This window comes from Lissotriton helveticus, chromosome 5_1 (assembly GCF_964261635.1).
Source record: "Lissotriton helveticus chromosome 5_1, aLisHel1.1, whole genome shotgun sequence".
NCBI lineage: Eukaryota > Metazoa > Chordata > Amphibia > Caudata > Salamandridae > Lissotriton > Lissotriton helveticus.
Genome location: NC_136065.1, coordinates 434,803,518 through 434,820,336, shown reverse-complemented (window position 1 = coordinate 434,820,336; position 16,819 = coordinate 434,803,518). Strand labels below are relative to the sequence as shown.

Genomic DNA, 16,819 nt, shown 5'->3' with positions numbered 1-16,819 from the left:
AAGCAGTCACTGAATGGATGACATCTTCCTGCCTCAAAATGAATGAGGACAAAACGGAGCTTATGCTCATTGGGAGTCCCATTTATAGCAGCATTGATCCATTCTGGCCCCCCTGCCTCGGACCTGCCCCTGTGCACAAAGACACAATCAAAAGCCTGGGCATTTGGCTCGACAAAACCCTTAATTTCAACCACCAAGCAGCCAAACTCTCAGCCATCTGTTTTGGGCTGTTAAGGCTTCTGCGAAAAATCCTCCCTCTGTTGCCTTTTAATGCTAGACAGATGATGGTTCAGTGTTTGATCCTATCCCGTCTGGACTTCGGGAACGCCCTTTATCTAGGCGCAACCCAGACGACTTTTAATAAGATGCAGATCATCCAGAACTGCGCAGCTAGAACCCTTCTCCAGATTCTCCGCCGAGTCACGGTCAAACCCAGACTTAAGGACCTCCACTGGCTTCCAGTGAGGGAAAGGGTCGAATTTAAAGCAATGTGCATTGCCCACCGAGCTATCTGAAAAACAGGTGCTACCATTAACCAAACTCTAATAACAGCCTATCATCCTAACAGACAGCTCAGATCTGGATCCTCTTTTTTGGCCGTAACACCGAGGTTCAAGAGAGCAAGATGTGGAGGCCGCTCGTTGTCCCTCAACTCTGCCAGACTCTGGAACTCCCTCCCTATCCAACTCAGATCAGAGCCCAAACTACTCACTTTCCGCAAACTCTTAAAAACCCTGCTTTTTAACAAAGCAGAATAGCACGAACTGTAGTGTACTCAGCACGATGTCTGCAGCGCTAGGACCCCTGAGGGCAGCTACCGCGCTTTACAAATGCTCTTTTCATTTCATTTCATTTCGGTCACATTTATTACTAAAACGCCGCTCCCCAGACGCGGACTTCGCACATATCACATGGACATGTGTAAAGACAGGCAAATATTGGTCAACAATATTTGTGGACATCTCCAAAATGATAGACTTTACTATCACGTCCACACCTCTAATGCGCTGCTTGGGTATACACACGATCTCCCCAGATCCAAATGATGATTTGTAGCTATTGCGTTGCTTATTGCTAAGCGGGAAGTGGCCATTAATTGGGGCAGTAAGCGCACACCAACAGTCAAGTCATGGCTGAGCAGTATGAAATACTGCAACACTAACAGCGAAACCTATGAACAACTACAACCGCCTACAGCGAGACCCATGGACATATGGCAAACACTTCACTTGTATTTGCGGGACACGCCAGACACTATAGACACGCCTACCTAATTCTGCTGCTGGCACTCTCTCAGCAGCCCCTTTGGCCAAAAGAGGTTGCACCTCTTGCCGCAAAATGGAGGGAAGATCCTCTATCAGTCGCTGAGTTGACAGTGGAAGGTGCGGCGAGGAGGAAAGGAAGTGTAAGGCATAAGCTTTGTGGATGATCAGCAGGACTCACCTGTCCGACATGAACGCTTGCCAAACCAGATAGAATTTGTGGATTTTGCCTCCCACCGGGTTGCAGTGACCCTGTAACAGTACACTAAAGAGGTTAAGCAGGTGTGGTTGTGTAGATTTGGAGCGGACTGAGAGGCACACTGACCTTAGTCGCGGTGGGCACCTCAGCCTCTCCCGTGAAACTGCTGGGCATCCTGCTGGGGTAGAACCAGCTGGCGGTAAGGGATGCCTCAGACAAAGCAGCTAAAGGTGGAGTTGGTGCAGCTGGGGAGGCTGGGCAGAGAGGCCCAGAGAGTAAGTGGTAGCTCTACTCACTTTGAAAGGGCAGTCTCTTCCTCGTTTCCAAAAAGGTGAGCCCCATCGAAGGGCATGTGCATCAACGAGGACAGGACGTCGCCCGAGAACCCAGCTGCCACTTATGGTGCCGAATGGCAACACTATTGGTTATAGCTCACCCAATGGAGACAGTGGTGTCCAAACCACAACAAATTGTAAACTTGGCCTCATCATAGCCATTTTTAATTGCCTGCAAAAAGACAGGGCAAAGGTATTCTGGTACACCAGGGCGGACTTGTGCCACGGAGTCCTATAGGGCAAGAGTGTAACTGCCGAATTGACAGCCTGCTCTTTCCTGAGGCGGAAAGCCGGGAAAGCTAGTGGGCGCATTTTTAATCTTTTGATCTTAAAAGTTGTGTTTTTAAAACTGTAATACTTTGTTGTGACTCCTGCACGAGCCTACTTACCTCAACACTGCATTTGGTCCCTCGCAGCTGATTAGGCGCTGCCGCGGGGTACATCGAGTGTTAGCCGCCATCTTGGGGGTAGTTTCCGGGTTGCGGTCCAGTAGCCTGGCCCCTCCCGCCCTCATTTGCATGAAATGGCCATCACCACCCGGCCGCACAGCGGACGCGCGCAGCGAGCACACCAGCGGCGCGCCAAAGGCAAGCCCGTCTGCGCCAGTCCGGGCCCAGGGGCAACGTCCCCTGGTCAAAATTCAGTGACGTGTCTCACCTATTCCTCATCTCAACTTCATGCTTTGAGACCCCAGGAGAATCAGGACTGCAGCTTTCTACATATGGATCTTAAGGGCCCCAGTCTTTGTACTAACTGCACTTTTTCTCTGGACACTCCCCAGTCGTGTCGTCGCTATGCTCTTAGTAGTAAGTCTTCTCCCTTTTTCAAGTTTCTCAGTTTAAACTGTCGGTCATTACCGAAGCACAAAAGGGATATTTACGACCTCCTAAATGATGAACTACCCGACGCATTGTTTATTACTGAGACGTGGCTCCACGATAGCTCGGGTCCGGACATTGCCGAAGCCCTGCCTTCCAATTATGCCATTGTCAGGGTTGACAGACCTAACAAAATTGGGGGGGGGGGGGGGGGGGGGGGGAACGCTATAATTTTCAAATGTAAGTTGCAGTGTATGCTTGAACCCATAACTTTGAAAAACTGTGAGGCTGCCCTTTTTAAACAAGCTCTTCACCGGAACTTCACCCGAACTGGTCTTTTAGTCTACCGACCTCCCAGTCCTGCTAACGCATGGGCAACTCAATTCTCAGTTCATTATACCTCGTTACTTTGTGAATTCCAGTAACTTTCTGATTCTGGGAGACCTCAATATACATTTAGACGATTCTCACAACACTGCAGGCAAAAACCTTATTGCCGATCTCGCGGCTATGAACATTATACTACACAACAGTAGTCCCATGCATAGAGGTGGCCACCTACTGGACCCCATATTTTCTAACCTTTCCTTCATTCACTGCTTTCCTGCACTGCCCCTTCTTTGGTCAGATCATTTGCTATCCAAATTCAATCTTAGCTACCCTGTTGCCCTGATCCCTGCAAGTCTGACAGCAAATATTTGCAAAAGAGAATGGAAAAACTAGACGTTGACTCCCTCAAGCATGTCCTAGGTACTCATCTTCCCTCAGATTTTAGTGACATAGACGATGTGGAAGTTGCATCCACTAAGATTAACACTTGGCTCTCTGAGGCCATTGATACTGGTCTTCCCCCGTCCTACAAAAAATTGAAAGTTCACAAATCTCCAGCGCTCTGGTTCAATGAATCGCTAAAATCAGAGAAATCCAAATGCAAAAGGTTGGAACGCACCTGGAGAAAGGATTATTCCCCTGAAGCTTGTGCTGCTTACAGGAAAGAATTGAAGCTCTACCACAAGTCTTGCACCCTGACGAGGGCCAGCTATGTTGCAAGTACTACTGCTGAAGCAACCAACAAATCCAAAACACTCTTTGGCCTAGTGAAAGATTTAGCAGGCTCTCAGACCATAGCCAAACCTCTCCCCCTGAATAATAACCAATGTGAAGAATTAGCACAGTTTTTCACAAGGAAAATAGAAAATATCTACCAGGACATAGCGAAACAGAATTGCAATAATCCCCTGCTGCCGCAAGCTATTAGCACGGAAAGCATACATCACTGTACTGCCAACCATTCACTTCTTACTTACGATCCTTTAATTTCCTGGCCAGACATCAACCTAGAAGTACTTGCGGAAATTCTAGGTAAAGTGAAATCGGGCTCACCAGCAGACCCACTTCCCATTTCAATACTCAAATTACTGGACACTCCGCAGCTTTCTACAATCTGTAAAGCCCTTAATCTCTCAATAAGAAGTGCTTCTGTCCCGGCATGTTGGAAACATGCCATGGTGACTCCCCTTTTGAAAAAGCCCACTGCTGATCCTAAAGTTCTTTCAAATTTCCATCCCATTTCTCTGCTGCCGGCCTTCTCCAAATGTTTGGAGAGGCATATTCATTTCCATCTTGCCCAATTCATCACGGCCAATGATTTACTTCACTTTTCTCAATCTGGTTTCCGCCCGGGGTTTTCCACTGAAACAACTCTGCTGGGTGTTACAGAAAACCTCCGGCATCTTTTGGATAGAGGAGATACAGCTGCGCTGATTCTTCTCGATCTCAGTGCAGCTTTTGACTCCATTTCTCACACCATACTCATAAAATCCCTTGCTGCTATGGGCATCGGAGGCCTGGCTCAGGGTTGGCTGACATCTTTTCTTGCTCACCGGACCTTCCAAATTTTTTCCAATACTGCTACTTCTAATATCCATGCGTCCCCTTATGGTGTTCCCCAGGGCTCGATTCTTAGTCCCCTTCTATTTAATCTATATGTCACACCCCTAGCCCACATTGCGGAACAAGAAGGTCTTAATCTATTTACATACGCCGATGACTCTCAGATTGTCTTTTCCCTATCTCATTCGGATGAAGCCTCCACCTCCCTCCTCCAGTCAGGCCCAAAGAAAATATCTAACTGGATTAATCAAAACCTGCTTAAATTGAATGGAGGAAAAACTGAAGTCCTAGTTCTCGGTCAAAAACATGACCTTTGGAGTTCTAAGAACTGGCCTTCAGAGATGGGTGCCCTCCCTCTTCCATCTGAACACGTGCGTAACCTGGGGGTCACTATGGACAATGGCCTAACTATGCAGTGTCAAGTAAATAAGGTGGCAGCCACCTGTTTTACCATTTTGCGTTGGTTAAAAAAAATAACCTGGTTGCTGCCGCCTGACATCCAAAAGTCTGTCGTCAATGCCCTGATAACCTCTTGGTTGGATTACGGCAATGTCCTTTACCTAGGGGCTACTAAGGCAGTCACTAGACGCCTCCAACTTGTTCAAAATTCCGCTGCAAGACTGTTATGCAAAAGCTGCAGAACTGACCACATTACGGGGCACCTCCGTGATCTACACTGGCTGAGAGTGGAGAGCCGGGTTAAATTCAAAACTTTGAGTTACATGCATAAAATAAAGTGGGGGACTGCGCCCCGCTACCTTCAATCCCTGGTCCACACCTATACTCCTGCACGCTTCCTCCGATCTTCATCCCAAGGCTTTTTTAACGTGCCCAAGTATAGACTCGCCAGAATGGGAGGTAGATCTTTTTCTTTTTTAGGTTCAAAACTTTGGAATTCTCTCCCCGGTAACATCCGTACAGAGAGCAGTTATTCCCGTTTTCGCAGAACTATCAAGACCTGGCTGTTTAATCAATCTCTAGTACGTAGGAACTTCTCAAATCATTTGCTCACTATCTTTTCAGTGCCGGGAAACCCATTGGATAGCTGTCGTGCTCTATAAGCTTAATAAATAAATAAATAAAAACTGCAGGGCCAAACTGGCTGATGAGCAGAGGCGCGTCTCAAACGTCTCTACTCACTTTTGAACCCTATCCGAGGTAGTAGTAGGACCATTTTTGAGGTTTGGTCAGGCTGGTGAAGACCTGCACCACGAGACTCTCTGTAGCAGGGTTTTGTGACAAAAAGGCCGTGTCACCTGGAACAGGGCGATGGTGCCTGGTGATTTGCCTGTTAACTGGATGCTCAGTGCAAGGTCTGGCCCAAGTCCCTAGGAGGGTATCAGTCAGGGCCTCATTGAAAGGGAGAAGGAGCTCAAAAGTAGTCTGGCCCAGCTGCAGGACCTCAGTCAATATGTCTATTTTACCTCTATGGTGGGGAGCTTGGGATGAAGCACTTCAGCCACTCAATGCATAACCATTGCATAGGAGTCAGCTTCTTCTGTGGATGGGAGAGGAGGAATGGCCTGTCTCTGGGCAGATATCCACCCAGTTGCCCCTTGCAAGTCCTCACACCAATTGTCCTCCGTATAGGGCTAAGCGATCTCATCACCCTAATCATAGTCGGCCCTAAAAAGGGAATGCACAGAATGTTGCCTACCTTGTCGTAATGATAGCACAGAAATGGACACCTCAGTCAGATACAGAAGCGCAATAGACCTAAGTTTGACCTTGATTGATTTGGCGTCAGAGGACAATCAAGACCATCTCTTCAGGTGATGAGGTGGGCACCAACATACCCAGGCAGCCATGGGTATATGCGACGGGGCCATCGTTGGAACCGGAGCAGAGGTTAGAAGTGGCACGTTAGCTGATACCAAGGAGGAATCTGCAAGCGGTAGTCCAGGTGAAAGGCCTCTCAGCTGTGTGGGGCTCAAAAGCGAGCCAGAGGGAGTCATTAGAGATTGAAAGAGTCTGAGCATAGCTGTGCAGAACTCTCCAATCCGGCACGGTGTGGCTGAAAGCCCCGGACACTGTGGTTTGTGCCAGAACCAGCTGCAGAATTGGCTGCAAAGTGGGCTCACTTTGAGAGAGGGGGAGAGATGTTTGGTGTCACCCACATGCTTCATTAGGAGAGTGGGAATAGTGTGAAAGAGCTGAACTTATTGACTGATATAGAGAGCTTCAATGACCAGCATCTAGAGCAGCTCTGTTGACTCCAGGAGCGGGACTGGGATTGAGCCTTGGATTTGGATCGATCCCAACGCTTCATCTTCTTGCGATTGTCAACAATTCATCTCACGTTCCCCGATGGCCTTCAATAGGTCTTGAAGTTGTGGACCGACCCCAGACTCGCAAACCTAGTGGGGATCGGTCACTGACATCTTCTTGCGACAGTCCTTACAGGATTTAAAAACGTGTTGTCTTAAGGGCTGATATCCCTTGCACATAGTGAAAAGTTTCCAGATCCAGTCTGACTTCTGGGGAATATTCAAAAGGTAAGGAATCTGCAGCAAGACGTCTCTATCAGAAGTAGGGGCTCTCAATATCGAGTAATGCCCAGAAACCAAGACATCTTATGCCCTCCGAAACAATATAAACCTCGATTTAGATGCCTTCACTGTTGAGAAAAACAACCTTGCTGTCAAATTTGCAAATAGATTTTGACCTATTCTTAACATCGACTGGGTGTGACAATGATGGCGACACCTTTGCTCCAAGGGACTTTTAAAGAATCAAAATCAAGAAAAAAGATTTTTATGTTGTAGCAGGACCTATATGTAGGGAGACAATCTGGGGACACATGACTGTGTCTTAAGGGGGAGTATTTGCAATTTACAAGCAGACACTGCTTTTGCCAACGGATGGATTTCCTTTCTATCCCATGCATTTCAACAAGACATAGCTTGACATCTTCTATATTGGCATCACCGGAAAGGATCATCAAGCTAACAGCCATTGTCTGAGGGCAGCAGACTGAAAAAGGCCCAAACACCCAAATTAATGCATGATGAAAACACATTTAATAAAACTAGGTTTGGAAAAGAGCAGAAGTTATTCTAAGACATCAACACAAAAGAAAAACAACTTTAAAAAAGAAATTGTTAAGATACAGACAAAAAGACACAGCGACGAGTCTAGGGCTCAATGCTCCACAGTGACTGGGCGATATGGGAAGCAGGCCCCTTCAAAATGACAGGTATGAGGCTTGAATGGAGCTTTGATGCCCATTTATTTGGCAAGCTTACTTTGAACTCTGCAAAATGTTCAATGTTTTAGAGCATTAATGAAGAGTCCTTGAAGGAAAATACTATGTCACTCATTCATAAAACTTTACCTTTCTAAACAGATCATTAGCAAACAGAAATTATAAACACCCAATGAACAAAAAAGCTGTAAAACAATGTTCTGCATATGATTTTAAAACTAGAAGAAATACCTTTTGTAAGTCTGCAATTGCTTGCTTGATCTTCTTGGCAAAGTCATAGCGCTCGTGTCGGACAGCATCATGTTTCTTCTCATCGAGTTTTCGGATGATCTGAGCAACTTCAGGATCTTGATACATATCAAAGGCCAAATCGTCCAAAGGAGAAAAGGCATCTGGCTTCCTACAAAGAGAAAACAAAATTGGCGACTACAATATTTGTAACACACCATCAAACAACAACTATCCGTTGCATAAGTCTGCTATTTGCATTGTAAAACACGAGGAACTAACTATACTCTGCTATTTAAAATCAACATTTTCTTAACTAAACTCAAAACAAATATTCATTCTTAAGTAGGAAATAAGAGTCAGAGTTATAGAATTAAATAAGTATAATCATGTGTACATGCTGAATAAAATGCAAATATTAATTCTTCTTAACTTATGCCCTTAATTCTCTACTAAGGATTTGGATGCTTATTTATAAAGTGACTGCTCCCTGAAGAACAAGTTACTTACCTTCGGTGACGCTCCTGGTGGATACCCTATCTAACCTCAGAATCCTCACTTTGTGAATACCCCAGACTAGATCCAGAGATGTTTCTCAGCAGTTCCCTCCCATGTATGTTGGTGCCATAGTTTGGTTCCGCGTCAGATCAGTCTCTCCACTGACGCATCACTGAGGCAGATACATAGACGCCACCTCTGCACACTGAAATCAGTTTCTTTCTGATATCTCTCCATGCCACTGGAAGTGGAGCCTTCAAATAATCAGACTGTGCCAGTGAGCAGATCTCAAAGATTGGAAGCTTACTAGTACAGACTAGACAAGTCTATTCCACATAATGGAAGGTGGGTGGATCGGTGAGGCACCTGCAGTTAATAGTATTCACCAAGAAGAGCATTACAGAAGGCAAGTTACTAGTTTTTCTGATGGATACTTCTAACCGCAGAATACAAACCTTGTAGACCGACAACAAAGAAGTTCCTCCTCAGTGGTGGGTCTGTGGAAATGGCTCAGTCCAAGAAAACCTGTAGGACAGAAAGGGCAAAATGACCCTCCTGTCAGACCTGGCTATCTAGACAGTAGCACTTCTTGAATATGTGTAGAGGCCCAAGTTACAGCCTTGCAAATGTACAAAATTGGCTATTCCATACCAAATATTGATACACAACGAGATGGTTCTTTTCTGAACAGTTTATCCCTTTTCTACCCAGATAACCATACAAAGAGCTGACTGTCTAATAGATTGTGCTTTAAATGGAAAAAAATAAGTGCTGGTACTCACCAAAAGGAGCAGTGGGCGGAGTTTAGTGTGGGCACAAGGGCGGGGCTAAGAAATGAGGACAGTTTATGTATCAAACCTCAAGGTCTGAATACTAATGAGGCCATTGCATAATAGATTTTTCAATAATCTAACTAAAACGCATTCATTTTATCAACCGCCTAAGGATGACATGCTGCTTCAGCCTGCCTTAAATCGAACAATTGGTCTACAGCCCACTGAGCCATCTGTCTAGAACATTTGCAAACCTGAGCTGACAACGTCTTGGATACTGCGTGTTCTCCACAATGGTGAAAAGATTGAGTCAGGGTTTTTCCCCATTTCTGGAAGGGGACCTTTGCCACCTTTGAGTACAGTAGCCATTCATGATTCGCTAGACACTGTTGGCTGCATTTGTTCCCCATGGCATTTAAAGATCCTGCCAGATGCTGTACCATCAGGGAAATGCCCAACAATTCAGCTCTTCCAAAGCTGGAAAGCCTTCTGGCCCAGGGCCCCACTCCAACCTGTCTGTTACAGTATTAAATGGTGGTAATGTTGTCTGTGAGAACATGCACCCATTTCCCCTTGATGGACGAGAGAAATGATTTCATTGCCAAGCATATAGCCGTCAACTTCAAGTTGTTATGCAAACAGGCTTCCATATGAGACCAGAGTTATTTGATCTCCACCTCTCCCAGATGACTTCAACAATCCAGCAACAATGCATCTGCCACAATGGCTATCTCTGGGTGGGCAGGAAGAAAGGTCTGCCATGGGTAATTGCAGTCCAGCAACCACCACTGCAGGACGTTTGCAGTCTTCATCTGGATGGAGTCTGAATAGTTCTCTTGGTGTTGAGCCCACTGACACTTCAGATCCCACTGCTGCGTCTGCATGTGCCACCTTGAGTGGACCATCAGCAGGATGCAGGAGGCAAGAAGCTTCAGAGTCACTCTCATTGTGAACTAGGTCAAGGGTTGAAACATCGGAATAACAGACTGAATGTGTTGGATTCGTTCGTTAAGTTGGAAGAAAGGCTCGAAAGAGCACTGCATCCAGAATGGCTCCAATGAAGGAGAGCAGTTCTGAAGGAGGCAGAGGTGACTTCGGCACATTGAGGGAAAGATCAAACGATGTCAACAAGTTGGTCATTGTCTGGAGGTGGTATAGAACTGTTCAAGACGAACCCGCCTTTAGCAGCTAGTCATCGAGATATAGGAAGACTATTATCTCCAACCTCCGCATACGGGTAGTGACTACCGTCATCACTTTCATCACCACCAGAGGTGTAAGGTGCACTGGTAAGGTCGAAGGGGAGCATTGAGAACTGAAAGTGGTAGTGGCCTACCTGAAACTACTTGTAGAGTCTGTGGAACTGCAGGGCAGGGATTTCTAAGTAGGTGGTCCTGTTAATCCAAAGCCATCATCCAGTCTCTTGGATGAAGGGCAGACAAAACTTGGGCCAGAGTGAGCATTCTGAATGTGTCCTTCTTGAAGAAGTTCATAGGGTGAAGACTGAGGACAGGGCGAAGACTACCATCCCTTTTCAGCAACAAAAATTAACAGGAATAGAAACCAGTCCTGATTTCTGGTGTCGATGCCCCCTCTATGACTCTCTTGACCAAGAGAGCTTGAACTTCTCCTTGGAGTATGGGCAAATGGTCCTCCAGGAGGCAGTGTGGAGTAGAAAGCATCCTCCAAAAGGAGAGGTGAAAGGCAATATGACCTCCTACCGGGTGATTGTACACCAATGAGGGAAAATCAAAGCAGTTTTGTGGTGTCTGTGAAGAGGGAGCTGAGGGTTTGGGTAGTTCACTGCCCCTGGAGGGCTCAATGCTGATCGTGCGATATCCGGCCTCTGGCTCGAAAGGCTTGCTGCTGTAGAGGCAAAGGCAGACAATGCCTCTGATGGAACCCTCTTCCTAAGCTCTGAAACAGGCAAAACCGGTAGGAGAAATTGCCGTTCAGGTGGTGCAAACTCAAGTGAGCGAGTTGCTGCTTCTCATTCTTTAAAGTGCTCCACTGCTAATTATGCCTCGTCCCGAAGGGACGTGCCTCCGACTAGCATGTCCATAAGGGACTCTTTGACGTCGCTCTAACAACTTATGGAGAAAATCCAAGTGTAACGCCAAAGCACCACGCTGATCCTCACTGCCCTACTCAAGCAGCAACTAGTGTACATGCCCAATAGGATAGAGTATGTCCAAGTCCTGCCAATCTAGAATAAGGCTTTGGAGATTGGGCCGAACGTAATCTGGAACAGTTGGCAAGATGTCCACCCACATCTCTCACAACGCAGGTGAGTATCTCCCCAGAAAGCAGGTGGTGTTTACCAATCTGAGGGCAAGGGTAGCTGAGAAAATCCGTTTCGGGAATGCCTCTATGCGTGTCTGGTATAGTGGTCAGATACAAACTTGTTTTAGACTACTAGTGAAGGCCTGTACCCCAAGGCTCTCTGCAGTAGTGCGCTTGAGGCGGAAGGTAGATTCCCCCAGAGCAGGCCCACGCTGCCTTACAATGTGTGTAATTACTGGAGGGTAAAATGCAGGTTTTACAGAGGTACCCAGCAGGCTATCTGTCAGAGCTTTATTAAGAGAGGAGAGGCTCTTGACGTGTCTGACCGGGGTGAAGGACTTCTGTGAGGATGTTTGTTTTTACCCTGGTCATTGGTAGTGTATGTTCTTCTGTGGGTCTCCTTATGACTGTAACAAAGGAGGCAGATTCCTCTGTAGTTGTAGTTGGTATGAGTGAATGGAGGTCTGTGCCAGGGGATGTATAAAGTACATTGGCGTCCAGCATCTCATTCAGATCATGCATGTCTTTTGTTATCATCAGGGTGGGACAATTCGCTCTAGTGCAGTGATGTCTCTGAATCAGAATAAGGATGTTGACATTGTGGGTGCCACCTTAGTTGAGGCAGTAGTGGCCAACCCTCATACTCCAAAAGGGCTATCAGCGTCAACACTCGGGGTTTCGGCATTGGTCTTAGCATCATAAATGGCATTGGGCTTGATCCCATGCCAGGAATTAGGACTGGCTCTGAGCCAGGGTCAAGTGGAATAGTCTGCATGTTATGTGATAGGGAACAATTCCACGGTGGTAAACAGAGTGGAGAAAACCTTAGATACTTGAGGCTTGAAGGTGCACCAGAGGGATACAGTCTGGTACTGAATATTTTGTCTACGGCCTCCTTGAATTTCTTCAGTTGTTGCAATGTCACCAAAGGCCCAGGGAAGTTGGGGCATATCAGGCAGAGAGCCAGAGTCTGCTTCAAGGACGAAGACCAAACATGTGCCTTGGATGTACCCAAAGAGTTGTGCGATTCTTCATGGTAGGAGGGGTGGGACAAAGGGTAGCTGTGCTGTCACTTCTTGTGTTTCTTTGACTTCCTGGATGATCTGCATATCGAAGATGATTGATCTCAGGAGTGAAAGTGGATCTGTGCCTTAAATCAAATGAGACTGGGCCTGCTTCAGCTTCCAACGGTGTTCCGTCCTGTAAGGTTTAGTTTCAATGTGTCAAATAGGCTTCGGGTTCATCTGTGCACGCTTGTCACATGGCTTTGAAACATGTTTGGGGCCCAAACATCAGAGACAGACCTTATGGGGTTCTAAAACCAACATTTGTTTGTTACAGTTTGTCTCACTCTGAGAGGACAGGTGGGCAGCGTGGTCTCCACCAGCCTTTTTCAGCTGCGAAAAATTAGAAAAATCTCACAATTATTATCCTATCCCGCCCTGGTTCAAGTGATCATTGCCCTGGTACTATCACGCCTGGACTTTTCCAATTCACTGTACACTGGCCTCCCCCATGGCCTGCTTAACCGCCTCCAAATGGTCCAGAACCAGGCAGCAAGACTGCTCTTCAAACAGTCGAAATGGCAATCGGCCAGGCCTCTACTGGTCAAACTACACTGGCTGCCCATAGTACATCATGCCACTTTTAAGACAGGATGTATAGTCTTTAAAAAACACTGCACTGTATGAGTCCAAAAATTTTGAAAAGTCGGATTACCAAATATGCTCCCACACGTAACCTCCGATCTGCTCACCACCATCTCCTTACCACCCCCACCATCAAATTAAAAAGGCAGGGTGGACGCAGGTTCTCTTACTTGACACCCAGGCTCTGGAATTCACTCCCATCCCCAATCAGGAACTGCAACAACCTGCTGTGCTTCAGAAAGGCCTTGAATACATGGCTCTTTGTGCAACCTTACTAATCTTGGCTCGCTGCATCAACATTCATCTGATTAGCGCCATGAAACCTCTGGTGTCCGCGCGCTTTACAAATTCTTCATAACATAACATAACAGTCCTTGCCTGCAATACAAGGCTGTCATTTGTAGAAGGGACATGTCCCTTGAACACTGGAAAATGTTGTTGTGAAGAAGTCTATCAGACCTGACAGAATTAGAGGGTACAAGCTCCAGATCTGCGTCGGAAAGCATGAGAGAAAGGAACGGACAACAGCGTACAGAGGTGATGCCTATGTAGGGACCGCCGACTTCACATTGGTGCGGGCGGACTCAACACTGAACAACATCACCTACCGAAGTGCAAGGGCACTCCTGTGAAAATTCTGATGATTCAGTCTCGAGACGGGGGAGATATTCACAAGGTGGGGAATCTGCAGTTAGAAGTATCCATCAGAAGAATGGAAAATGCAGTATACTTATCATATATTGAAATAAAAGGAGAGGAAAAGGCACTTGGGATACAACCATTTGCCAGAATGGGCGATTCTTTACATTTACAGAACACATCTTCATCCAACATGTACATCATTCACACTCAGCAGAGGTACTTAACTGATTTACTGTATACTAGTTCATTGATTTGTTGTGGGCATAAAAGATGCATGCATTAAAGGTAGGCCATAATGGACACACTGTATTGCCTGAAAGCAATTAAGTTCAAAACGTAGTCAGAAATGTAAAGCACAAATGAACAGAAGGAAAAAGATCAACTTTAACCCCTTCGATGCTTGTGACGGAACCGTTCCGTCATCAGTCACGGCTGAGCTGTGCTGATGACGGAACGGTTCCGTCACGACCGCACCCTGTTCTGGAATGTCCAGCACAGGGGCGGAATCGGCGCCGCACGGAAGCGGTTAAACAACCAAAGCTAACCTAAAGCTTCACCTGAAACCATGAACCAGAATCATTTTTAGGTTTAAATCTGTTATATTTAATTTTTTCAACGTTACGTATCAACAATACAAAACATTCCCAACTACATCCACTGGCCGGGGGGAGAAAGCGACTAAGGAACAAAACATAGCCAGGGAATTTAAAGTAGAAGGGGACAGAGAGAGGGTCAGACACGGTGAAAACAGTAGAGAGTATAGGGGTAAAGTAGGGAAACGTTTTCAGCAGCAAGTGTGAGGAAAGCAAGGTTTGAATTCCTTCTCCCACCTCTGCTGTCCCGAGGATGTGACTTTGTGTAGAGGCTGTTAAGTGTCTGATGGCTAGATATTGCCAGTGTGTGCTTGTGGATATGTCATAATAATCCTTCTGGACTTTGGCAAAGCCTAAGAGCCTCTCCAGATCAAAGAGATCGCCTACCCTTTTACAACCGGAGTGCTGCCATTGCAAAAAGGCAGTGCCCTGTAAGGCATGGGGGTGGGGCCAGGATTCCCACGTATCGGTGATTGGGGTGAGATGCAGGAAGACAGTTTCTGCAAGACTTGTACTTGATCTCAAGTGCCCACCGTTGTATGGAGTATCAGGGAGACCTATACTCCCAATGGTCTATGTTGTTTAGGCGCCATGATATCTTCCAGATGTGTGTCTCTGCGATCGCTTGATCAATGAAGCACCAGTGCTTCTCGGATGCCATGCAGGATTTATCCCTGAAAGGGGCTGTAGCGATAATACCAAATGCCTCTGTCACAACATCAACAAATCCCATTGATCACACTTGCCAGTGGGCACAAGTCAGAGTAAACGGAATGTTATCACACTCCTTTGATATAGCATAAGGCACCAGACAAGGCTGTCTCCTGTCCCCCCCGACCGGCCCTGCATTACTGGGCAAAGCGGGCTGCCAATTTGCTGGTGAATATCTTAGCGTCCATGTTCAGCAAAGATATAGGGCAGTAAGTGGCATAATGTACCAAATTTTCCCCAGCCTTGCGAATCACAGTAACAATGGCATCTCTCATGGTGTCAGTAAGAGTTCCCAAGATGCTGAAAGAGTTGTAAAGGTGGGCCAAGAGGGGGGCCAGTGTAGGTGTCAAAGTCTTATAAAACTCGGAGTTGTAGCCATCCTTACCAGATGCCTTTCTCAGTTGAAGCCAGCCTCCCCCGGTTGGATCTTTCTATCCATTTGTGCGGCGTCCATGTCAGGTATATACCCTACCGGAAGTGGGGCAATGTATCGGTTGCTTTCATCTATGTCAAGCGCCTCCGCCATGTACAATGTGGCGTAGAAGCGTTCAAATTCTTGTGTGATCTGCAGGTCCTTGTACACTGTTTGTCCCTGCTGCTCTCAATCTCAGATATCCTTTGCCTAATAGCTTGCACACGCAATCTGTGGGTTACTAAGCGGCCCGCCTTGTTTACCTAAGAATATAAGTGTTGCCTAATGCGTAATAGGGCATATTCAGCATTATCTGTATCTAAAGATTTAGGCTCCTTGCCGGCTGATGCGAGTTGCCATATCACTTGATGGGCGCCCAAGCGTTTAGGTTCCTCCTCGAGGTACCTAACACGACCTTCCAGAGCAAGTCTCTACGCTGTTCTGTTTCTATCGTGTTGCACGGATATGGCAATGAAAGTGTACCTTATTACCACCTTAAAGGTGCCCCATAGCAATGCATCGGTATTATGTGGGGTATCTAGGAGTGTGCGCATCGCAGTGACAAAAGTCAGTATTGACTGAGGCATGTTGTAGAAGTCTGGAATTGAGACACCAGGTGTCACGCTGTGTCGAGGTACAAGGGGTAGATAAGGTTATGGAAATTGAGGAGTGATCCGACAGAGCAGCCGTTTCCAATTCCACTCCCACAACAGCTGCGAACAAATGCGGGGATGTCAAGAAAATGTCTATGAGGGAGCATGTTTGATGAGCCGTGGAGTAAAATGTGTATGCGTGGTCATTGGGGTGTTTTGCGCTGGCCCCAGTTTGACCTACTCTTTGAGCTGCTCCATCCATAATGGTATCTGGCACCAAGTTAAAATCCCGGCCTACCAGGATATCAGTGTCTGGGGATGTCAGTATCCTACCTGTAGAATCCAGCAAGAAGGGCTCCTGGTGGTCATTGGGTGCATATACCATGGCTATTGTAAATATGTATGTATATGTGTACAAGGCACGCCAAAGTGCAAGCATTTTACCAGTTATTTCAGTATGCATTTGTATTACACGACACAGGAAGTGACTGGCCAGGAGAATTGCCACACTGGCACGCTTCTGAGACCCGGAGGAGAAAAACTGGCCATTGGACCAGCAAAAATGCAATCAATGCCAATCCCTCTGAAAAAGATGCATCTCCTGAAGAAGGCATATATTATATTTGGTTTCTTTAAGCATACAGAGAAAGACCAGTCGCTTCACTGGGGCACTGAGGCCTCGGACATCAAGGTTTAGGACTACAATTATGGTATGGAGTGAGCTG

The 16,819-nt window shown here is 46.5% G+C and overlaps 1 protein-coding gene across 2 annotated transcripts in view; it reads right to left on the bottom strand.

The window, feature by feature from the left end:
• Positions 1–16,819, bottom strand: part of CEP104 (centrosomal protein 104) — a 577,612-nt gene that overhangs the window by 368,290 nt on the left and 192,503 nt on the right. For both annotated transcript variants that reach the window (XM_078642632.1, XM_078642633.1), the window contains exon 7: positions 7,944–8,112. In XM_078642632.1, coding sequence (XP_078498758.1) covers positions 7,944–8,112 — 169 coding nt within the window. The remainder of the gene's footprint in view (positions 1–7,943; positions 8,113–16,819) is intronic.